This window comes from Saccostrea cucullata, unplaced genomic scaffold, assembly GCF_032062105.1.
Source record: "Saccostrea cucullata isolate Sc308-1 unplaced genomic scaffold, CSIRO_AGI_Scuc_v1 ctg698, whole genome shotgun sequence".
Classification (NCBI taxonomy): Eukaryota; Metazoa; Mollusca; class Bivalvia; order Ostreida; family Ostreidae; genus Saccostrea; species Saccostrea cuccullata.
Window position 1 is genome coordinate 97,129 of NW_026918777.1, and position 26,124 is coordinate 123,252.

Genomic DNA, 26,124 nt, shown 5'->3' on the forward strand with positions numbered 1-26,124 from the left:
TAACTCTCATGTTCTTAAAATCAACATACCAAAAATTGTTCTCTTTGCCAGCGTGCTAGGAACTGTTGAAGAAACAAAGAAAGAAAGACAAAGCAGCAGAAGTACTAGCAAATCAAGACATCATATGGTTTTGCCAAAACGACATCACCATTTTTTTTTTTACGAAAGCTCCAAACTACATGTTCATTATAAATGTGTACATTTAGACATAAAGAAACACTGATTAACAGAGAGAAAGTATCACTTGGCCACAAAAAGTGATTATTGAGAAAAATTCTTTGAAAAAATGTCCTTTTAAAAAACATCATCTTGTCAAATCCGTTCATTTAGTGAAAGCCATAATTTCCAAAACAATATATGCTTATCAATGAAGCGCAAGTTGGACTTTAATAAACTCTGAAAAGTTGTTTTCCTAGCTTGTTTATGTTGTCCAAATGTTGAGATCTGAAACCAAACATGCATTTCAAATAACATGTTTTACAGGGTTCTTGTCTTTATACATGTCATGCTTTTGTTAATAGCATTTCAGAGACCAATCACTTTAATGATAAACATATATTATTCATTCAACGGTGCATATTATTTTCATTGAAGTACAGAATTAAGCTTCTGTAATTATTTACAAAATGCTTTTTTAATATATTTTCAATCAATATATATTTTTTGAATATTTGTTTTTAAGTGAAACTTTCAATCTGTTTATAAATGATATACTAGAAATTATTAATTTTAAAAATTACATTATATCTCACATAGTTTTGGAGCTATAGTAAAAATAAAGATATTTGGATATCTTGACATTTAGCAAAACCTTAAAACCCTCGGGATATATATAAATCTATTTATAAATTCTTTTTTTATCTTTCATTCGTGCGATTTATTCAATTGTTACTTAATTAAGAAATATACAATGCATTGACAATGTATTGTAATATGACATATGAATGTCAACCCCTCCCCCCCCCCCCCCCCCCCCCGAAAAAAAAATAATATTAAGCTTGTAACAGTTGGAAGATCTGTAGATTGGTAGAATAAATGGATCTTACAGTTTGCGGCTAGTATAATATCTCAATGCACATTCTGTGGTATCCTCCATGAACTACCTTGATGCGATATGTCATAATACTTTTTAAGTGGTAAGAGTAATGTTAGGTTACATGTTATATCTTTTTATTTTATCCACAACGGTGTTAAATCATTCTGATAAATTTTTTACTATATTTCGAACGGGCTGATTCTCTATAAAATGGCGTTAATGTCTGTAATATGTCATCATGCATTATGGTTATAATTTGAAGCGGATTGATTAAGTTTGTTTATTCACACAAATATATTTTTGTTTTATATGAATGTGCTATTCGCAGATTTTTAATTAAGTAAATAATTAATTATTTGAATACCAGATGTACATACTTCTTAAAGACTTCTCAATCATCGATTTTATCGATTTGAAGTTGAATATTTAACCTTATATGTTTAAACTTAAGCATTGAGAAAATCTGCAATATATGAGAAATTGTAAAACGGCAGCGATAATAATAATGGAGACGCGGCGAAGACGAAGAAACTTGTTTACACAATACAATTCAATGTCATCTTTTCAATATATTCGATATATCTTTCACAAATTTAAAACAGTAGCACTCTGTTTATGTTTATATTTTGAAATATTAATCTCTAAAGCAGAACTCGGTTATAACGAAGTCATTTGGACCTATGAAATTACTTCGTTATATCCCTAATTCGTTGTAACCGTATAAGGAAGTCATTAAATTATAAAGCTGGGGATCAAAGACAACTTCGCTATATCCGTAAATTCGCTATATCTGTATTCGTACTAAATGAGTTTTGCTGTATATGGAAGTTTATTTTTATATATTCTGTAAAGGATGTCAGACTTTACAAATAATATCCCCATTTTAAACTGTAATCAAAGCTGCAATTTTTATTAATAATTCAGACTTGTGTTTTCTAAAATTTTAAAAAGGTTTAGAATTAAAAGCCTCATACTTAAGAAGTTATGCATTCAATTTTTGTTAAATAATTGGTAAGCACACTAAATTTGTAAAGCATTTTCGTACTTTTCAGCGTTTGTCGTTGATACCGTCAGTAACAGTGTATAAAATTGAAATATGCTAATGGCTGAATTTCAACTCTGAATATCGCTTGAAATGCTTTAAGGTAGGACACAATAAATAGGCCAAAGTTTTCCTCAAAATCAATTTTTCGGAAACTTTGATATTTTGTTCTAGGATACAAAATCTCTCTTAATATATAATATGAAAGAAATTCAACCGCACATATTTTACCCACATTGTCTGAAATATTGCCTATCAGACCCCTGTAAGAAGATTGTGAAATCAGTCACTCGACTTGAGAATGAGCCTTATTTAAGAATTATCAATTGATCTATTGTAAGTTTGTGTTATAATTTTAATAAAGAAAACCATTTTGTTACTTTAACATAGTAAGTCATATTGATACTGGACCATTTGAAAAAAATATTAAGTCAAAATGGAACATACATAGCGTCGGAATTAAAAATTCACATGTAAATATCCTACACCTAAAGTTTTCTAAAGAAAAAATGTATTATTCAATTTTTGCAAAAAAAAATTAACAGAATGATTAGAATTGGTGCCAGAATAAATTGTGTAAAAATCAACAAAATCGACTCGGTATTTTCTGAAACTTTGGCGATTAAAAAATTTAAATGGACAAAAAAAAAAAATTAATTTGAATATTCGGTAGATGACGTCACAATATTTGACCTCTTGATATGACCTTGAGCTATATAGTACACAAAGAACGGAGACTCCTTATATGTATGTCCAAATATCAGCCCTCTACTATTTATTGAACAAAAGTTACACTACATGTTATATCAAACTGTTAAATGCTTATTTATTGCAATTAAATAGCGTAGACACATTCCAAAATGTAAACTTCCAAGTGGCCAACATATAGGATTCTCTGATTTTTTCACAAAATATGACGCAACCATGCCAAAACTTGTTATTTTTCTTACACGGGTCATTCATTGTTGTCAATGTAGTACTATTATTCTTTTTTTTTCTCCTGTATTTTGTAAGAGATTAGTAAAATTAGAATCAAGGGGTGTTTTGTGCTACCTTAAACAATCTTAATTGTGTTAGGTATTTTAGTAACGAGGGTTGTAGACAATTTTTCTTCATGATCTCATAATATATATTATCTTTAAGGGCACACAATGTCCTTTTAAACTGTTGGAAAGTAGATAACATTAAAAAGTCAGTGTCAAAAGGTATAATGAATCATAACATATTCTTAAAGTGTTTGTCACAGGTAATGCACATATGAATATTAAAGCACTGTCCATTTAAGATCACAAACTTTGGGAAATATTTTTTCATAACTTTTAGTTAGTACCTCTATCAAGGTCTAAAGCTTGTCAGATGTAGCAACATGTAAAAATAAAAAAAACAAGTCTCTTCAAGTGCAAAAGCCAAGACTTAAAACTAAATTTTTGAAAACTAACTCAAACTTCAATGTAAAGGTGATAGGTTAAAAAAGTCATGAAATTATTTTATTAAGTTTTATCAAAGCTACAGCAAATATCAAGTAAGAAAGTCTTATTTTTTCTCATTTAAATATTATGACCATTAGTTATAAGACTAGATATATTATGTTTTCACATAGATTTAAACTTTGACAAAACATTTCAATTGATACGGTAAGAATATTTTTTTACAATTAAAACTTAAAATTCGAAATAATTGAGTGTCATTCATTTATTTAAATCCCAAAAAGTCGTCTTAAAGAAAAAGAAAGGTTATCACCTGTCACTGTAAGCCAGGCACTCTGGTAAGCTCGCCCCACGGCGTTGGTCACCAGGCATGTGTACCAGCCAGCATCTTCGTACGTTACGTTTTTGATGTACAGAATTTCAGAAGAATGGTTTAACCTGGACTGCTAGGATGGTAAAAGTATTAATAATTCCGACTTGTGTTTTCTCATCTGTTGTCACCTATTACCAACTGCCGAAAAAGTCAATCATTTTTTTTGGATTTGTTGCATGTAAAGATAATCTTCATATTAAGAATAATTTATGGGGGGTTCATATAATAGTACAAAACATGTTAGTTTAAAATATATTTTATTCATTGAATTGGATTGAATAGCAGGCATAAATGCCTATGAGACAATACATGTTAAAACTTGCCTTCTTATTTATATAACTGAATCACGAAAAAACAAACAAACAACAAGATAGGTGTATACAAATAGGTGGTCCCATTAGGAAAACATGCATTCTTATTTAGCCATTTTATGTTGTTTTGTTCGTTTTAGGTTATGTTACGCAATTTCAAATATAAACAGATGTGATTTTCCTCCTACATTTGTTAGAGAAACTCCTCTTTGATTTGTCTTTTGTTCTGAAATATTTTGTGTACAAGAAAAACCTAAACGAAAGCTCTGCTGAAATAAGAAAAAACCTGCTGTTTATTTAATAAATGCGCAAGAGGAAAATATTCCTTAATGCAAATTCTTTAGAGACATGCCACCAAGTCAAGAAATCGAGTTTTAAAAAATTAATTTGTATCTTTGTCAATCGAAATAGAAATACACATTGTATGATGTGGATTGTGCATTAAGAAATAAAGTGTGATGCTTTAAATATTGAATTTGAAAAAAAATGTGTGAAAAATGATACCTGTATAACATGGACATACGGCACACCATCCTCATTAGTATATGATCCGTTCACCTGGTAATGTTTAAACCATTGGATGTTAGTTGAAGTAGAATTCATGATCACCTTACACTGAAATTTCACATCATCCAGATAGGCTACAGTCTGGTTCAGAGGGCTTTGAATCACAGGTTTTGTTATCAGTGGATCTTAATGATAGACAAAAATTACTCAACATTTTTTTTTCAAATAAATGGAGTTCATGGATCTTAATACCCCCCCCCCCCCTCGAGTCCCTTAAGCAATAATGATTGTTATCATAAGATTTAAAAATAAAATCACTGAACTAAACTTCTAAGTGTACATGTTCACCCAACATTTTTAATTTAAAAGAACAAATGTATACAATAAGTAATTTCTTCAATTCGTAGTTAATGATGCATGGTTATTTCAGTTTAAAGCTGAGTAAATTACATTTAAATATCTAGTCAGATTTATGATGAAAGTGTCAAGGACATGATGTATCCTCAAAATTCACTTCAAATTATACATCATGTAAATATGGAGTAAAACCACCTCTCCCTTTCATTATATTACTGCAAGACATCATTTACTCATCGATACAACGTACGTCTGCATAGAAGTTTGGCCTATCTGCCGCCACACCTACTGTATGGATCTTTCTTTTCTATTAATTGACATTGCGTTGGGAGGCAGGAGGATTTGACTTTCCTTTTGAAAGTCTCTAATGGTTTCAATGGGATTCAGATCCGGGGATTTTGCAGGCCAGGGCATCACACAGATTTTGGTCAACACTTCCCATACAAAAAATATTTACTATATTTACATGTAACTATAGTTTACTATACTTAACTTTAGTAATAACTTAATTTGATTCTATGTAAATTTTGATCTACTAAAATGAAAGCTTTGAAACATTTGATAACTATTGTTATAACTATGACACTTTCATTCACTTAAATAATAACTAAGAAAACCATGATTAACCATAGTGTTCAATATGAAAACTTTAACTAAATTGATTACTTTGAAAACTTTGATTTACTATATTGATAACTTGTACAATTCGATTTACTATTGTAAATTATAGAAAACTTTAGTAAACTATAGTGAACTATAGTTACAGTACCTATAGTATCCTTTTAGTAGTGTTAGACAATCCTTGGGCGTCTCGCACATAAGTGTACCCTAGATAGGATTATTCAGACTGTTTGAGATAATATCGGTCAGCAATGAGCACCATTTTGTTGCCATTACTTGTCATTGATGTTGCAAATTGCTAATTTTAATCAGTTACTTAAATATTTCTTTATGAGCACAACCTATAAAAAGTGACCCCAGTTGAAAAATGCCACAATACAAAGAAACAAGGTTGAAAAGATATGATCGATGACAATGCTTGAGTATATTAACGAGTAATTTTCTGGAGTTTTTTGGATAAACACAAGACGCACATGGAACTTAAAGGTGTCTAACAGCATTATACATGTGTTTCTCTTTATTATACCTATTGTGTTCTCTGTACACAAATGAAATTGCAGAAAATATACGTTACAGGGGCTACTGGTTAAAGGTTTTCTTTTATGTTATTACAGAATCTATGTCAGAAAGACTTATTGTTATCCCTAGACCTATTATTTTGTACGAACAATTTCTCGGAGATGACTTTAACAAACTTAATGAAACTTGTATGAAACTGGTATGGCGATGACAAACTCTTTATGTTCATTAAACATTTTGATCTTTCAAATTAGCTTTTGTTGCCATGAAAAAAAAAACACTTTTTTGGCGAATGTTCTTACGGTCTGCTTGTCCAATCTTTAAAGTTCTCAAATACATTCCCACTTATAATTTTTAAGCTGTGTCCATTTCCATACAAAGTAAACAAAATTATACTCTTATAGCAGCCCGTGTAACAGGACTTTTGCTTACAAGAAACTTCAGTAACTTCAGCGCATATGGTTCTATTTGACCTTCCTGCAGATTCCCGCTTAATCTTACTTTCACTTTATAAACCATTTAGAATTTAGTATACAGTCATTATTTGCCATATTACTCAGATTGTAGTTATTGAATTTACTGTATCGAGAATGAAAGAAACATCGCAGGGGAATGATAAAATTATCAAATAAGAAAAATAAGATTACCAAAAAGGAATGTAAGGTTTTCTAAGAGGAAGCACATATGCTTTCGATAGGGTAAACAAGTTTATTGCATTCAAATTTACACTATTATCAAATAAGAATGACAAAATTATCAAAGAGGAATGACAGAATTCGAACTATCAAAGAGGAATACCATATTTTCAAATATGAATAAGACGTCATCAGACAGGCAACTCATGTTTTCGAATATGAATGATATATATTTGAAAATTTCTTCTAATAAAAGGAATAAAAAGAGCTAGGTTCACTTCCTACATACATTAGTCCTGTCTTTGTATCAATTAATTAACTACTGTAAAACGAGAATATTTGTTGCACTACTAATTTTAGCGCCTTTGGCGCAAGAGCCCCTGAGCGCTAAAATTAAATGTGCGCTAAAGGATTTCTAAATATCATTTTGTGTGTGTGTGTGTGTGTGTTCAAGGTTTACGTGAGTGCAGGTAAACCGGAATGCGTGACTACATAATATCAAAGGGTCATTGGATTTTATATACACACTTGTACGGAAGACAGAAAATTCTGCCAAATTTTAATTTAATTAAACTATTGTTACCCCAGTAGTTGTTAGCCTATTATTATCACTCAAAGTTTGGCTTCTCAGCGTGTCAATCATCTATCGCATCGAGGTAAACAATGCAATCAAGTATGGCGATTGAGCTTGTAGACAATACCTGATTAGGATTACCGTTTTATTTAAGTAATTTTCTGTCGATTCATGCATTGTTTTAATATGATTTAAATGAGTAAATACTCTATTCCTTTGATTAAAAAAAGAAATAAAAAATAAATTTTAACACTGCATCACGTCCATCTGATAGCAACACGTACCGCGGTAAAGAATGTTTACTTATATATATATCGAAGTACTAGTCTAATGTGTTTCCGTGCTTGACAAACCAAAAAGTCAAATACGGGTGTGGATAAAAAAACCTCCAAAATTTCACATTAATATATTTTACTGACAAGTGCAAGCGCTAAAATTTGTTTGCACCGATGCATTCCCACTTGCATTAGCGCTAAAATTCGCATGCAGTTTTATATCACCCTTTTCTTATTTCAAATATAAAAATAAAGTAGAGACTTAATGCTTTTATTTCGTATAATAAAATTTCTTCTCCAGAATCCAGATATTGGAAAAGAGGCTTTGAGAAATTGCAATGTTCTTGAAATCTGCAGAAAACATGACTGTGTATTTGACTACTTTCTGCATAGAATTAAAATGTTTTAATACAGCCATGATCCAAAAAATAAAACATTTTTTTTTAAATCTCACAGATCTTTCATTATGTATTTGCCTACTTTTGATCAAAGGTTGTGTTCTCTATGAAATATTGAAAAAAAAAATACTTCAACAGTTTGCCATTTTCAAAGGAATTTACAGAATATGAGGAAAATGACGCATTTTATGACGCCATAATGCAGTAAATAGAGGAAAAATTACGTCTTGATTATTTGAAACGTGGTCACCAACATACTAATTGATAAATACTGCATTTGCAACTTTAGTAGTCATCCAGGTTTATTACATTTTGCGTTGTTGCTACGTTTCGCGTTTTAACAAACCACATATTCTCGAATAAGAATTACAACTTAATTGTATAGGGGTTACATTTTAATTAATTGGAATATATTTTTTGTTAAAAATATGTTCTCTGAATAAAAAGTAACAAAAATATAAAAATACAACGTTTTACATGCCATATCGTACACACAAATTAGATGTACTAAAGATTCCTAATTTTTCGCGAGTACTTATTATCGCGAATGGGCTCCTCAAAGTCATATCTCGAGAATAATATCTCGCGAATGGACTGTTTATCAAGAGATTTTGCACAGATTTCAGCATCAAAAAAAAAATAAAAGCGAGTTATTTTATTTCGCAAGCGGTGCTTCTCGCGAAATTACGCGATAATTAATTCCTCGCCTATAATAAGAATTTACAGTTTTCCACACACAAATAATTTATATTCATTGAAAAACAGATAAAACTGATGGACGAAAATTCTGAAAAAAAAATCACACATCTCTTCTTTTTCAGTTGTCAAAATAACTACATTCTATTAATAAAATTCAGACTATGGAGAAAAAACAGGCGGATTTACGTTTAACTTAATTAATACAAAGAGTACATAAAATACCTGTTGTAACGGTAAGTGTGTAATTTTTCCAAACCTCGCCATGTTGATTTTGTTTGTAACAAGCGTATTCGCCGCTGTCATCTTCCTCTAATTTTAATATTACCAGGGAACTCTGTTTGATTTTGAGTCTTCAAAAATATATAAAAATAAAAGTTAAAAATTAATGTATTGAAATTACAATACAATTACAATACAATACATAATGATGGATTTTTGACAATATTACACACAATGTATTTTCTTAATCATATTTTCACAAACTACATTCGGGTTTATATCTCAATTGATTCGATACACTAAAGCATACTATACGTATGAAAAATTTCTTAAAACGATTTAAGTTATTCAAAAACAAGCTGTGAAACAAGAAAGTTAGCAGTCTTGTCTAAAGTCATCATTTCTAAAGTTCTTTGGTCGATACAATGACCTTGTCAGCAAATACAATTTATCATTGAGTCAAATGCTGACTGACGTTTTTTCATACGTTTTTTCATACCATATTACTTACACACTTACTTGAAGACAGATTTTTTCGTTATTTCCCTATCATGACAAGGATCACACAGCGGGTGCGACTGGGGATGTTAACTCAACCGTGGCACCTGATCCCACCGTTGGTGTTTTTTGGGTCCGTATGCGCTATGCTCTTATTTTTATGGAATATTGAAGTTGAATACTGTTCGTTTTTTTAATACATTGAAATGAGGGTATAATTATAAAAATTAAATTTTTAATAGAAGTTAAATCAAATACTGATTTCAATACGTTCAAGAGAGAGAGAGAGAGAGAGAGAGAGAGAGAGAGAGAGAGAGAGAGAGAGAGAGAGAGAGAGAGCTACACAGGTAAAATTTCAACGTATGTTGAACATAATTATGCTGAATATACGTTAAACATATGTTCCAAAACATATGTTCGCCATTAAAACGAGCAATATATGGTCAACATATGTTTCTAAACATATAATGATTATATGTTTAACATATGTCATTCACATGTTTTGTATGATCGTATGATGAACTTACGTTTATATTCATATGTTTTTCACATGTTGAGCATATGTTAATTCTATTTCTTTCTTACATTTTCCTATTATTAATTGGTATTTCCTTGGAATGCAGTGTGAGCTAAATATAAAACTTGCCTTAAATGCCTCAGGTAAACAATAGGAAATTAAAAGAACAAAATTGTAAGCATTAATCCTGTATTTATTTTTCATTTTTTTGCAATTCTGGCTTCATTTTCCTGAGAGAAAATAAATTGCTTCTGAAATGATGAAGAATAATGATTAAATAATTAAAAAGTCCAAGTGTCATGATAATAACATGTATTATTAATTAAAATATATTACCACAAAAAATAATTACCTTTAGCACTTTAGGACATTTCATAAAACGATTTGAAAAATTCTCATGTTAAAGCATGGGTTGAGGCTACAATGTAAAGTTTCTGCTCTCGGAAATACCAAAAAAAAAAAAACTCTGCAAGTAATTTAGTTTTATGTTATGTGATTTGAAACTATGTAAAAGATGAAATTGTGAAAAGTTAACTATGACGACAATTACAACAGACAAGGAACTTCAATCCAAAAAGCTCATTCTAGTGTAAGGCTCAGATGAGCTTATACATGTAAGCATTAACTTTTTCAAATTGTGACAGTTGAATTTGGAATGTTTAAATAGAAAGTACACAGTGGTTCAAGTGGTGAGCTTATTTAGTGTCAAAAGAAAGACCTTCGTAATTTGTCTCGCATCCGAAGTTTCGTCTAATAAATCGAACTATTCGGACATATTAAAACGAGGAAAAAATATTCCTAATTACGAAATATATTAGAATGGAATCTAAAAATGTTTTATTTATCATTTATTGTCATACCATCAAACTTTACGCGGTATCAGAGCAGAAAACGTCAAAAAAAAAACCGCAATGTGCGTTAAAGTGCGTGATTGTGGGGTAAAGATATATGTGTTGAAATGCGTGATTGTGGGGCAACGGTATATGCGTTAAAATGCGTGACTGTGGGGAAGGGGTCTAAAGGAGCTGTAAAACTTCTTAATATCCCAACAATATATAACATGAAATATGTGAAATTTACAGCAACCAATGCCTGTTTTATAGACAGATGAACAAGTAGATTTCAATAAACAAAAATTATATAATGGGCATCAAAAATGGGTACCGTCCTTGGCAACAACGATTTATAACTACCAATGTGAATTTGCGAAATTTCAACAAATTATCACTGATTATGTTTTATCGACTTTAAGACACATAGCAAAATTGATAAAATTCATTTTGGGCATAGTTCATACTGTTTTAAAGGAACATTTTATAGTAAAAATGTTTAATACTCAAAGGTCACCCTATATTTTGAAAAATAAGTGAAAACGACAGCGCGTAGGAATATCCAAAGAATTATTTTTAAAAATCAAAAATTGTACTTATCAACGTTTGTATGAAATTCTAACAGATAATGAAACTTGAATCCATTTTGCTTTAAGCCCAGAAAACAAATTTGCAATAAGATGCACTTGACAAAACTACAAAGGCCTAAGAAGAGCAAAGAATTGCATGAGAATAAAACCGTTCTATATGCTATTTTCTTAAATATTACCGGTATTGTTGCTCAAATTCATATTCTGGGAGGTAGTTCAATTCATGGAGGAGTCTAGAAAACATTTTTTTGCAAAACAATTGAAAGGTTTAAGAGAGGAAGGAAACAATATGAGGAATTCACTACATTAAGTGTCTTCATGACGGCGTCCAAACCCATAGGCCATGAAGAGTAAAGGAGTTTTAGGGATAAACAGGAAGTTAATGTTTTGCCACATCAACAAAATTTGCGAGTTCTTTCAATCTTTGACTTGTTTCATTTCCTAAACTTAGCAAGACATCTATCAGAAAGAAAAAAAAAACAAGTACAGCAAACCATAGGATCTGCCGTATTCCAGTAAACGAAGGGTCATACTCAAAAATGTGTCCGAAAAACAATTAGAAATTGAATGAAAATTTTACGGATATGCGTTGTATGGACAGATGATACAAACAAATTTTTTCTTTGAAAAAGATTTAATATCATCTCACAAGTTTAGAAATGTGGATGGTTCTTAGAAATTTTTCTTCTAAGAAATGGAATATGAAAAAGACTTGGAAAGTATTAGTAATATTTCAATGAAAAAACAAATATAGACAAATCATATTCAGTAAAGGTTTACAGGTGAAAACAATTTTCAGAATATGTTAACTTGGTGCTAAAAGTGTAATATAAACTTCAGAAAATTATATCAAGCCAGTTGAATTTTATTAGGAAAAGCTAAATGGTAAAAATCAGCCTATGTGATATTGCTAATTTTTTGTCATATTGATCTTCCTCTTAAATTTCACCTGGCTTGGTATATTTTTCCAAGGTTTATATTACACTTTTAGCGCCAAGATAACATATTCTGAAATTTATTTTTACCTGTAAACCATTACTGAATGTTAGTGAAATTCGAGTATCATCAATATAGGTATAATAAAAACTATTAAGGGCCCCCAAAATTAGCACTTTTAACCATCTGAATTCAATCTTGAAAATTTTACAAATCCAAAAATCATTGCATAAAACCATGAAAAGCAAGGGAACGTAATTTAACTCTATAAATTCAATTCCTTTAGCTCTCACGTTTAAACTTACATATATCTGTTTGCTCCTCGAGTGGGACGTTAAACAATATACAATCAATCAATCTGTTTGTACTTTGCTTTAAAATACATATTTTTAACTGCTCTCTCAGTATACCTTATATAAGGTATTACACTTTTTCCTACATGTACATGAATATGGGAAATACTAGTACCATACACATCGAGAACGTTCTTACAATGATATAAAATAGAAAAAAATACCCCAAAACGGGCAAACATTTACATCTGAGTGAATAATAGTACACAAACATCAATAAATTCATCCACTTTCTTCTGAAATTTTCTCAGACACTGACTTTGCAAATACAAATGAACTCTTACATTATGTAGTCTATCATGTCATGGAAATATCAGAAAAGCTTTAAATTGAATATTACTTCAAAAGTAATGTAAAGCGGAGTAATACGTTTTTGATGTAACTCATTGTGACGTAGGCAAGTTTTGTTATACAAAATATTATATGTTCCTCTGAATGATTCAGCAAATGAAATTGCTTGATACAAGTGAAATTAAATTATCATCCTTTAAGGACAGATGATACAAACAAATTTTATCTTTGAAAAAGATTAAATATCATGTCACAAGTTTGGAAAAGTTAATGGTTCTTAGAATATTTTCTCCGAAAAACTGGAATATGAAAAAGATTTGGAATATATTAGTAATATTTCAATGAAAAGACAAATATAGACAAATCACACTCAGTAAGGCTTTACAAGTGAAAATAAATTTCATATGTTATCTTGGCGCTAAAAGTGTAATATAAACTAAAAAAAAAAATACCGAGCCAGGTGAATTTTATTAGGAAAAGCTAAATGGTAAAAATCAGCCTAATATGTGATTTTGAAATATTTTGTCATTTCGATCTTCCTCTTAAAATTCACCTGGCCTGGTAAATTTATTTTTTTTTTGGTTTATATTACACTTTTAGCGCCAGGATAACATATTCTGAAATTTATTTTTACCTGTAAATCTTTACTGATTGTGATTTGTCAAAATTCGTTTATTTATTGAAATATTACTAATATTTTCAAAATCTATTTCATTTTCCAGTTCTTCGGAGAAAAAATTCAAAGAACCATCCACTTTTCTAAACTTGTGACATGATATTTAATCTTTTCAAAGAAAAAATTGTTTGTATCATCTGTCCTTAATGGGAATAAAACGGTTTGTATAATTAATGTAAGGTATAGTATATAGCTTTGAGTTTGTTACTTTATTTAAGCTTAAGGCTTTCAGAAATGAACACTTCATATCATAAGGACGCTTGATATTACCCGCATGCATTCGCCTAACAGGAATATTCCTACTAAAACGAATGTTTTTGAATCAAAAAATGACAAGGGGTCATTATTCTACGGGGTCATTTTTCTACAATGCACACGGAGAAAAACGTCCTCAAGGCTATGATTTCTACGAAAAAGTGGGTCATTTTTCTTCGTAAAATTTTGACCAGGGGATCAAATTTTTACGTAGAAAAATGACCCCCGGTCAATATTCTACAGGGGTCACTTTTCGTCGTTACACTGCTCGTGGGACAGACTATACAAGAAATAATCATCTATTCTTGTAAATAAATATAAATTCAAATATTCATCTTCTTGATATATTTTTTTAGAATTTATTATCTCACATGAAGTCCATTCGTTTGAAAATTAACATAAAATAGATTTTGTATACTTTATATTAGGCTTTAAAGCAGGCGCATATCCAGGATTTCTTTCTAGGGGGTCTATGAATGGTATACACAGTCCAAAAAATGTCACCCAAAAATTAATATAGATAACTGAACTTAGTTTATTTCGAATTAAATATATAATTTATCTAAAATGTACTTAAAGTTAACTTTGTTGGCAGAAAAAATGAGCTAATTTGAACATTTCCTGACGTTGGACATGTTTGATTGTAAAAAGTTTCAAACTCAGAAACATATGTTTGAAATAATCATATGTTTAACATACTTTAAACATATGTTTAACATATGGTCACCATAAACATATGTTCAACATTTGATTTGAGTCGGCTATATGTTCAACATATGTTTTAGAAATATGTTCAACATAGGTTTTAAACATATGTTATAGATTTAAACATACTGTGGAAAATGCATATGTTGAACGTACGAGGGTTGTTCGAAAATTATTGAGACATTGTGTATATTTTGCTTTCTAATGACCGTCTTTCGGTGAAAATTTGCATATACATTTGACATACACTAAGGATTAATAAAAGCAAAAAAATATTTTACAAATAATAAATGTTTTCTGAACAATGGTCTATAAATGCCGCCTCATCAGTAGATGTACCCGGAGCAGTCTCGAAATCGGATATCAAAAATATGTAACACTAACATTCTAACTCTTCGTGGACCCATAATAAGAGCGATAATAATTCAGTTTGTTTGTATAATTTTTTAGCTTTATTTTTAATTCATTATAATTTTGATCAGGAATACGGATAAGCGCGGTAGAGAAATCTGCTAAGAACGAAAAAATGGATTTTGACGTCAAGGGCGGAGCAGCGAACATACCTAATATTTTGTGTAGCGCAATGTTGAACTCTTTTCCAGACTCAATGACCTGCTTAAACAATACAAACGAGAAAAAAATGTGTTAGGGTTTGTTAATTCATTGGTATACATTTTTATTTTTACAATTAATTCAACCAGAGAAAAATCAAAAGTTCCGGACGACCATCAAATATTACGTACTACTGTATTAATATCGTTACGGTATTAATGCCGCATTGCATATATCGGCACTGCATGATTTCAAGTCATCTTTTCCCACAAATGAAAATTTTACACTCAAGTAGCAACAGCATACATTGTTAAGGAATAGTTTAAGAAAAGAGACTGTTTGATTTTTTGTACTGTTATATGTAATTACAAAAAAGGAAAAGTATTAAACGCTTCCCGATCATTTAACATGCGAAACCATCTCCGGCTGACGTGACGTTAAATGACGTAGTGATGCTGCTCCGGGTCGATAGACATATGCATATTTATTATTTCACCGAAACTTTTCTTATTATCATAGGATTTAGAAATTTTGCGTAAGTGTTTTATTCGTTCTTTATGAAATGTTGATGAATTTTCATGAAATTATCTCCGTCCTTTATGGAGTAAATGTAATTGTCTCAATAGTTTCCGAACAGCCCTCGCATGTTTAACTAATGTTCAACATATGGTTCTCAAAACATATAGTTAACATGCGTTGCAATTTTACCTGTGTATTTGGAATAAAAGCACCAATACTAGTCTACTTTGCATTTTGTAAGATATTGCAATAAAATTAAGATTTGAAAATTCACCTGCTGGTCACATTCTTTATTTTCTTTCCATCCTTGTACCATGTTATGGTTGAACTAGGATACTTAGGACCTTTAAACCATAGTCTCAATTTCGAGCCGTTCCTTACTTTAATTCTTTCAAATTGTTCCTCATCCAAGTTCCAAGACAGTGCCTCTGATATACAAAAAAACCTCTTTAAACTGTATATAGCCGTTGTAAATTTTACAAGAATAAATCTTCAAAAAAAAAACTCATATTGTGAACTAGTTCCAATTTTAAAGGAAACAATTGATGTTTCCAAAATGCTCCTGCTACATGGGGCCCAATTACATTTTACACGTACCTCTTCTAAACTTACAAAATTCTTGGTATTTCTAATTTTTCTAAAGTATTATGGCGATTGAAACTATGCACACATGGAACAATAAACATAAGGAATCAATTTTGAATCTAATTAAAACCTATGTGCATACGATTTCGAAAATTACCATATACATTATAGCATGTCAAAGAATACAAAATTTAAAAAAAACTCTATATTTAGATTTTCAAAGAATTTCTATGAATTCGAAGAAAGTTGCAGTAACATGAATATTAACTAATCCGAAATCAGACCACGTGCATGCATGTATCCATATTCATATCTGATTATACAGTCATTCCCGTATAATTCATACAAATGAAAAAACGCTATGTCGCCAATACATTTCGATACATTTCAAAGCTATGGTTACTGATATTCAAATTATTCCTTGACCCTTTATGTTAACATATTTTGCCACACAAAATAATATTAGCTGTTATATTTTTTGATATTTTTTCTCCGAGTATTTACACAAAAGGAAGTCCGGAATCGTGTAAAAGGCGATGTCGCCAACGTATACCTTGCTGGTTAAATGTGCATAACCTGGTCGCATTTTGTTCTAAACAAACAAAAATTGTTTTAATTAATGAAGAAACATGTCAAAATCATATAAATGAAACTTTAATTGGTAAATGAATAATAATTTTTTAAACAGACCTTGATCATTGCTGTCGCCAAATTTCACCTAACCTACCGTAACAGTGTTTGAATAGTTTTTAAGATAATGCAATATATCGTTAGTAGAGCTAAAACTGTGTTTTTGTGTCTAATATATATTAAAACTTTAGCACAGAATCCTTTTTTAAGCAAATTAATAAATCCATGTTCAAAATTTTTAAAGATACGGATTTTTTATAATGTCGCATATAAGAACCTAACCTACGTGACAGTGATTGTGAAGAAACAGAGGCTATGTGAAGTACTATTTCAAGGCAGTTGATTGACACCAATGGGTATGTCTAGTAAACAAAAAACAAATGTAAGGAAAATTAAACAACAATTCAGAAATAAAGATATTATTGATGGTTCTAACCTCCGTAACCCCTAACCTCCGTAACAGAAAATCAACAAAATCTGACGTGTGCAATATTTCAGGTGTTTAAATCTACCAGATAATGCTGGAAGTTTACTCTTTAAGTTGACAACAAAATGGAATATAAGAATCATAATGAGTTTAAAGCATAAAATAAAGGTATTTTTGAAAATGTTGTGGTAAAAATGGCCTTAACTTAGATGTTTTTGCATATTACAAATAATAATTATATTGTTTCTTTTTCGTTTTGTAAATGTCTAATATTCCGTAATGCGTATGGGCACAAAAAGGTCACCCTTATGTGAACTATCAGCGGTATACAGTGAAATTATGCTCTTTTATATGTAAAACCAGCGATGTTACGGAGGTTGGGTTTTTCTGCAAAAAGTGAATTTTCGTGTCTTTTAGTGAATTTTTCACATATTCTGATATATTGAATAAGTTTTCTTAAAAAATTATGCTTATGTGTGACCATGGTGACAGTTACTTCACAATGATTCAATAAATCACTTCATTATTACAGTTTTCAGTAAGGTATTTCGTAACGGAGGTTAAAATTATTTGGTTTTTTTTTTAAATAAATGTATTTGCCTAAAAAACGTTAAAACAAATATTTTTTTCCATTCTTTACAAATAAAGTATGTTTTTCAATTATTCTTATTTAAATTCACCATTCGGTAAACGCATTCACACCGATTCTTCGAAACGAATTTTGTAACGGAGGTTATAGAAGTTTAAATCTTCACTTTCACATTTGCAGTTAAAAAAGACAGTAACATATTAATAAATATTTGAGTAAGTTGATTGACCCTTCGTAATGCTGAGCGACATAAGTTTGTAAAGCTGATAGGAAGTCTAAAATTCGCTGTACACTTTTTTTTAAATATTCATAATAACCTCCGTAACGAAACACACTTTTTGGTAAATTGCTTTAAAATAGAGGGGAAAACAGTTAAGTTTTACTCTTAATTGTGTAAATACATTATTTTCAAAGTGTGTTTGACACGTTTTACGAAGTATTTTTATCTCTTAATCTCCAAAATGAGTTTGTGTAACCTCCGTTACAATTTTGGAGCAATTTGTATATCAACTTTTCTTTTAAAAGTGGTCAATTTATAATCAGAAAAGGTCTTTCATTCTAAAGATATATCCTTTCATTTTTCAAATCAAGTGGTCAAGTAATGTAATATTCTGATTGCTTGGCAATATTCCTACTGGAAAATAGTGTTTATTTTATTGTCCAGAAATTCTGTTATCTGGATTTACACATATTTAGTCAATATTTTTTATGTTTGCAGTTCAGAATTTCTTCTGTTATAATTTAGCTGTATATTGATAAAGCTTCGAAGTTCAATAAAAATTAAAACATGAACAAAGATTTTAATAACTTTACAGCTGCTTTTACTGAGTTATAACCTCCGTTACAGAGTTCTTGCATGTGGTGAGTTGGAATGGCCATAAAAACAAAACGAAGAAAGATTTACGTGTAAAATTTCATTTCATTAACAAAGGATGTTTACTTTATCAATCAAACACAAAATTATATCATTGCTCTTAAATTCGTTTTTCAATACTATGGACTTGGTAATTGTATGAATTATACGGGAATGACTGTATATTAGTTTAACATTTACATGTATATGAACCTGTGGCGTTTACATGTACTTTTCAGATTCGAACGCACGAACATGCATGAGTTTTTCTCATTTAGATTTCTCACAGCTATTTTCTTAGAGTACAGTGGCTGCAACGTTATTGTTGACAACTTACAGGAACGATTCCGCACAATAAAACCTGTTACACGAACGATTCTTCACGTACACGATTCTACACATTACACGACCTTACAGGATTGCTAACGCAAACGAACGATCCTTCACTCAAAATAGTTAAAAATATTTAGTAATCGATATTTTCAAAACGAAATACGGCTTAATACTGATTATAGACTTCAGAGAATTATCAATATTATTTCGTAGACTTTGAAAGAAGACCTTAATAATAATTAGAAACAGTAGAATCACTATAAGGTCTTCTGTGAAGTAAAAGCATATGACCCCAAACTTTCGTCTGGGGAACATAATTATAATTCTCCTCTAACATGTTCCTTTAATTCAGACAATTTTCATATACAGTAGAATTCAAGAATAAATACGTACGTCCTGTTGAAAATGGTGGTGTTGAAGAAGACAAAATCGACTTCAAAACAAAAATCAAAACAACGATAGCTATCACAGTCACTCTTTGATTAATGCCCATTTCTTTCTGTTAGGTTTCTCAACACTATGTTAACACTGCTGGACGAAAAAAGTGCTGAGAATCCCAAATTTTACTGATAAAGTTTGATGATTACTGATACTGTGCTGTTGTTGCTGATAAATACTGATATTTACTGTTATTATTACTGTTGTTGCTGATATTTTTTGTTGTTTCTGATAAATACTGATAATTATGTTCCCCAAACGGAGTTTGGGAACATATTGTTTTTACTCGGTTTCTTATTATTATTATTATGTCGCCCCGAACGAAGTCGGGGACGACATATTGATATTGTACGCATGTTTTTTTTATCCAGGCTGTTTCTCGGAGATGGCTGGGGCAATCTTCCTGAAACTTTTCTCAAAGGATGATCACTTGTTGTAGTTGTGCAGTGAGGTCGTTCAGTTCCAATATGTCTACCGTTGCCATGGAAACCTGTAAAAAGCGACGAATTTTGTCCGAGAGTGTTCTCTCTGGTCCCTTAAACGTTCGTCATGAAACTCTTTTTATTTTAATGATTAGTATCTGTAGTTGTGCGCCTTGCATTTAAAATTTTCAAATAATCGTTTATTGCTATGGAAACCAGGGGAATGTTAAAATTCTTTAATTTCGATTTTCTCAATAACTACTCAAGCAATCGTTTTGAAACTTTCAATGTTAATGCCTTGCAATGTGTCAAAGTGATTTCTTCTTTTAAAATAATTGTAATGAGTCGCTCACAGTTGTCATAGAAACGAAACAGAAAAAAAGGTTAAGATGTACACATGTGTTCTCAAAGGTCTAGGTCAAAGGGTCAAAGTTCTTCGTGTCCAATAAAAGTTCTTTTCACAAGGATTACATATTTGAAATACGAAAGCCCTAGCCCTTACCGTTCAAACGTAAGGTACTATGTTCAAGACGACCCCCCCCCCTTTTTGAAGCGCACTGCCAGGTAGAATACACAGATATAACATACACAATTTACAAGTAACCTTTTAAAAGATTCATTCATAAAATTCAGTTCTCCTGATGTGATTTGATAGTTTGCCAACAGTCATTCTTCTTCTGTCTTGTCTCTAGATTTTATAATTATTTTATTTTTTCTATATAAAAAATAACGATTGTCAACTGCATTTATTAGCATTTCGCGTTTTTTGGTATATATATTAAATTGTATATTATTAATTTCATTAAATAGTGCAAGAATAAATTAGAAAATTGGTACGTTATTTCCATAGTTTTTATTCATTCATAAATCTTTGGATCCGCTCCTATAGGTGCGCTACGCCTTGATCACTAATGTAAACAAAACATTCATCTCGCCGAAAATGATCATGATTCCGGCTCGAATTGAAGGTTGCATGTCAGATTCGTTTTCCGGCAGAACCTCTAAAAATTAAAGTGAAAGTAGGGAAATTTCTGAGTTCTCACTGGCGTTATAATACACAAAATAATTCGGCTGATCTTTTCTTAATAAATAATATTTGCCAAGCTTTTTTGGTAGGAAAGATACTGCCAATTAACAAGTATGAGGCTCAGTTCAGTACATCTGCCCAATTTCTTTTATGCAAGTCTGTAATTTTTTTCCTGCACTACTTTCTTCTCCTACAGATTCTAAAAATAATGAGTGGGATGTACCCAATTAAGGTCTTCCGTTTCCAACGGAAAGAACTGATACGACTGGATGGTTGTCCAAGCTTAGCTAATGGACCATTGTTTTAGTGATGATAAAAATGAAAGTCTTGTCCAATACGGGGCGACATATGCTATTGCTTGCAATAGCAGACTTTCTAGTTATTATTCTTTTTTTTCTTCTTTGTTCTCCGGTACTTTTTTTGTCCGCGAGTGTTCTCAGAAACTGTTCACCCAACTGAGCTAAAACCTTTTTAGGGTTAATAGGTGTGTAGTGTAGGTGTGCAACACGAAGGTTATTTTGCGCGCATACGCATGCACGTGCGGGCGCGTGAAATGAGTGAAATGACGGATGTACTTTATATAGCCATAACTTTAACATTTTCTGATGAAATATTTTAAAACTCATTTAATAAGGATATATTAATAGTGTAGATAATGTGACACTGTCAAATTAGCACGAACTCACGCGCATGCACGTGCGCTTCGCTCTGATTGGCTGCAACAAAAATCTCAATATCTTTTCTGTTTTTTGACGAAATGCTATGAAATTTAAAATATAGGCATACTTTAGGATGTACTACAATATGATATATAACAATTGTCATGTAAACACGCGCATGCACGTGCGCTGCAATCTGATTGGCTTAAACTTTAAAAGGCTATAACTCCCTTGTTTTTCAAAGAAACAGTATGGGATTTAGAACATAGACAGACATAATGGACTCCCAGAAGGAGGTATGGTCGTCATGCACAGGCATGCACGTGCATGCACGTGTGCTTTGCTGTGATTCGCTGAAACAAAAATCGCAATATCTTTTTTTAATTTTGACGAAATTCTTTAAAATTTTAAACATAATCATGCATTAGGATGTCCTACAATATTATATATAACTGTTGTCGTGAAAACATGCACATACACGTGCGCTGCAATCTGATTGGCTTAAACTTAAAATGGCTATAACTTCCTCGTTTTTCAACCAAACAGGATGGGATTTAGAACATAGACAAACATAACAGACTCCTACAAGAAGATACAGTCGACATGCACATGCATGCACGTGCGTGCACGTGAAATGAGTAAAATTACAAATACACTAGATTAAAACGTATTTTTAAATACATTTGGATAAAACGCTGTAATTTCTAGTATATAAATAGTGTAGACAAGATGTTATGGTCATTATGCACATGCATGCAAATGCGCATGTGTACAATGCATAAATTTGAATATACTGAATATACTTCTGGGAAAACATTGTTATAGTCTAAAAGGCATAGAGTTCGTCTTATTTAATGAAGCTTACAGGGAGTAAGGCACCAAAAGGGAGTTGGGGAGCGTTTGGGGAACATCTGTAACGGTTCCCGTTACAATTAGCCCTAGTTACTGTTGCCTTTTACTGTGGAGTCTGATAAATACTGATAAATACTGTTGAGGTACTGTCGTTGCTGAGAATTGCTGATAATTACTGTTGAGGTACTGTCGATGCTGAGATTTACTGATAATTACTGTGGTCATTGTTTTTAACCTGGTAATTGGTTTAAAATAAAACAGAGGGCTATAAAAACCTTCAATTATTACTTTCTTTTACTTGAATTATCATGACAAAATTTTCATATTTCTTTAAATGTTCTGCTTGTGACAAAGTTACATGACTGTATGTATGTATGATGATCTCAATTTCTACATTACGTTTAGGAAAATTTTGACAATAATCAAATGAATTATTAATAGAATGAATATATAGAAATAGAATTAATAAAAAAAATTAACTGCAGAGAAAAAATGGAATTTTACTTTTGCATAAGATCTTATTGAAAAATAAACTGCAAATAAAAAGAAAATTATGCTATCTTAAAAAAGATCCATCGCCGCCTTTCCTGACTCCAATAAGATTATGTAGGGAGATCGGTGATCTTTTTTTTCAATAATAAGAAAAAAGTTCTTAATGGGTGGAAAAAAAATCGGGATAAGAAAAGTTTCTTGCAGGTTAGAAAAGTTGGATTTGTTCCGTTTTCACTAGGTCAACTGGTCGAGTTTCGACAACATTTTGTTTTTGAAGGCCTTTTTTCTCGAAAACAATTGTATTTATCTTGTTAAATGTTCAGTTTTCTGGTCTCTTTTTGTCGAAATATTTGAAAATTTGCTCGAAAATTAGAAATGTTATCCCTTTTAAAAAGTAACTAAGAGGTGAAAACAGGTTTGAATATGTTCAACCTGTGGGCACTGATTTTAATTAATAATTTATTTATTTATTTATTTATTTTAATGTTATGTAGACGTTTGTAGATCGTCCAAGAATTAAACTCCTCCACATGTACATATGTACAAGTACACACTGTATGCATGTGCCACCGGCGAATAGGGCGAACTGATTAAAAATTAGAGGTTAAGAATCCCTAGTGCAAAGGTACATGTGTTTAGTTTGTCTCTTAAAATGTAAATACAAAATCATTTTTTATTTAATCAGTTTTGAAATCTCATTAATTTTTTTATTTGATTTTATGGAATGGGAAATAAGAACTGAAATGAGACTTAATTTAATATGTTACTATTAGTATATGATCAAATTGATCGATTTTAATTTTGCATGGTAAAAAGTTGAAAGGAAAACACCTTTAAATTGATTTCAATTGATCAGAAATCGGTGATCGACCTGCGCAGCACAGTTAAGGTTACAAAAAGGAGGCGGAGCCTAATTTGTACTCTGCACAAAATTCTAATTTTACAAAAACGCAAGCCGTAACGATATCCCTATGGCAGAATGTACTAATAATTGACCCGATTCTAAAACGAAAGTAGAACTTTTACACGTGGTTGACATGTATGTTCCAGAACTTTGCATTATTGGAAAAAGTTAATTCACCGACTGACCGCATATAACATGTTTAAGGAGTGGCGCATAATATTAGAAGCCATATACGCCCATAGACTTAAAACTGTAAACAATGAAAAAAGAATTAGCCTAAAGAAAGACGTCTATTTCATTGACTGAAAATCACACTGCATAAGATTTATGTCATGTAGTGTACAATACTTAAGCCTTAACAAATAATTTAAAAGAGAGAGAGAGAGAGAGAGAGAGAGAGAGAGAAAGCCACACAATGATATAACACAATGATATAAAATTCGCAGGGAGGACTGACATCGGAGAACTACAGCGCGCTGTCTACATAATATATATAAAGAAAATAATTAAAGATCCTTCAATTTAATTATTTAACCCTGTCACATTCTTCTATAAAATAACAAAGTGTACGCTTCAAGACTAGATTTTATGACAAATATTTAATACACTGTACTGTCTTGTTAAAATGAGAGCTTAATTTAAAAGTAAATGGAAAGGGGGGGGGGTGTTTTCAACTTAATGTGCTCATGCATTTTCAGTTCTCCACACTGTAAAATAAATTGATATTTACAACCATTGACTGTATTGAAGTATTAAAGATACCCACAAAAAGCTTTTGATGACAGTACACATACATGTGAGACAAAATATGAGATGAGATTTTTTTAACCTTTATGAACACAATTTAAACATTTTGTAAAAAAGTACTTGGGAAGAAAAACCACTGAAAATACAACAGAATAATTTTCCTCAGATAATGTAATCTACGTGTAAGGAGAAATTTAAAGAAAAAACATAAACATTTATGAAAGCTTATGTTAACATTATGGTCTAAAAATAATTATAATGAAATTAATAGCTGAAAACTGAAAACAAGTTAATAAAACGTGATTTTTTTAATTAGAATAATTTATTTTGTAATTGACTGTAATGAATTTGTTAAAATACTTTTTAAAAAAAAAAATAATCATTTCTCAGGCTATTTTAATCCATTCCCAGGTTAAAAACAATGACCACAGTAATTATCAGTAAATCTCAGCACCGACAGTACCTCAACAGTAATTATCAGTAATTCTCAGCAACGACAGTACCTCAACAGTATTTATCAGTATTTATCAGATTCCACAGTAAAAGACGACAGTAATTATCAGTATTTATCAGCAACAACTAAAATTATCAGCAACAACAGTAATAATAACAGTAAATATCAGTAATTATCAGCAAGAACAGCACCGTATCAGTAATTATCAAACATTATCAGTAAAATTTGGGATTCTCAGCACTTTTTTCGTCCAGTAGTGTAAACACTGCATGGAATTCGATACAAGTCAGCTGGTGAATTTATGTCGTTTCTGCAAATTAAAAACCCAAGTATATATTTCTAAAATATACCAAATAAAGGGACACCGAATATACACGATTTAAGAAAAAACAAATGCAAAAGATAAAACCCTAGCTCCACATGTTTAAATGTTATGAGAAATGGTAACGATTTTAAAGATAGGCCTAGTTCCGGGGACAAGGTGAAAGGTTCAATATTGTTGGTTTCTTAAAAAGGTCTTGCCTCAAAATTACATATAGAAAGTATGAAAACGCTAGCCCTTATCGTTGAAAAGTTACGGCCAAGGTCAAAGTTTTTTGTAAGTACTGAAATCTCCAAGGTGAAGGTAAAGAGGTCAAATTTGTTGATTTCAAATGAAAGGTTTTGCAACAGAATTTGAAATATAAAATTTCTAGTATCTTTCGTTTAAAAAATAGGGCCCACGTAAAAGTTGTTCAATACTGATGCACAGTATGGCAACAAAGCAAAGATTAAACTTTTCTTAAATGCAAATTTAATATATTGGTAGCAAAATTATTGTCTTTTCACTGGAAATACAATTGTGAAATATGAAAGTAGGCCAAGGTTAAAGTTTTTCCAAAGGCTCATAAATATCCAATGTCAAGTTCAAAATGTCAAGGTAATTGGTATCCAATGTAAGTCCTTGATACAAAAGATACATATGTAAAGTATGGAAGCCCTAGCCCTAACCGTTTAG

The 26,124-nt window shown here is 31.0% G+C and overlaps 1 protein-coding gene across 1 annotated transcript; it reads right to left on the bottom strand.

Moving 5' to 3' along the window:
- Positions 1-6: 6 nt before the first annotated feature.
- Positions 7-25,440, bottom strand: LOC134271085 (fibroblast growth factor receptor 4-like). Its single transcript, XM_062753344.1, has 7 exons — positions 25,392-25,440; positions 19,526-19,660; positions 15,990-16,143; positions 8,997-9,124; positions 4,694-4,881; positions 3,819-3,951; positions 7-62 (listed from the first exon to the last, which is right to left on the bottom strand). The coding sequence occupies exons 2-7, from the start codon at positions 19,623-19,625 to the stop codon at positions 7-9; spliced, it is 759 nt and encodes a 252-aa protein (XP_062609328.1). The 5' UTR covers positions 19,626-19,660; positions 25,392-25,440.
- Positions 25,441-26,124: the final 684 nt, after the last annotated feature.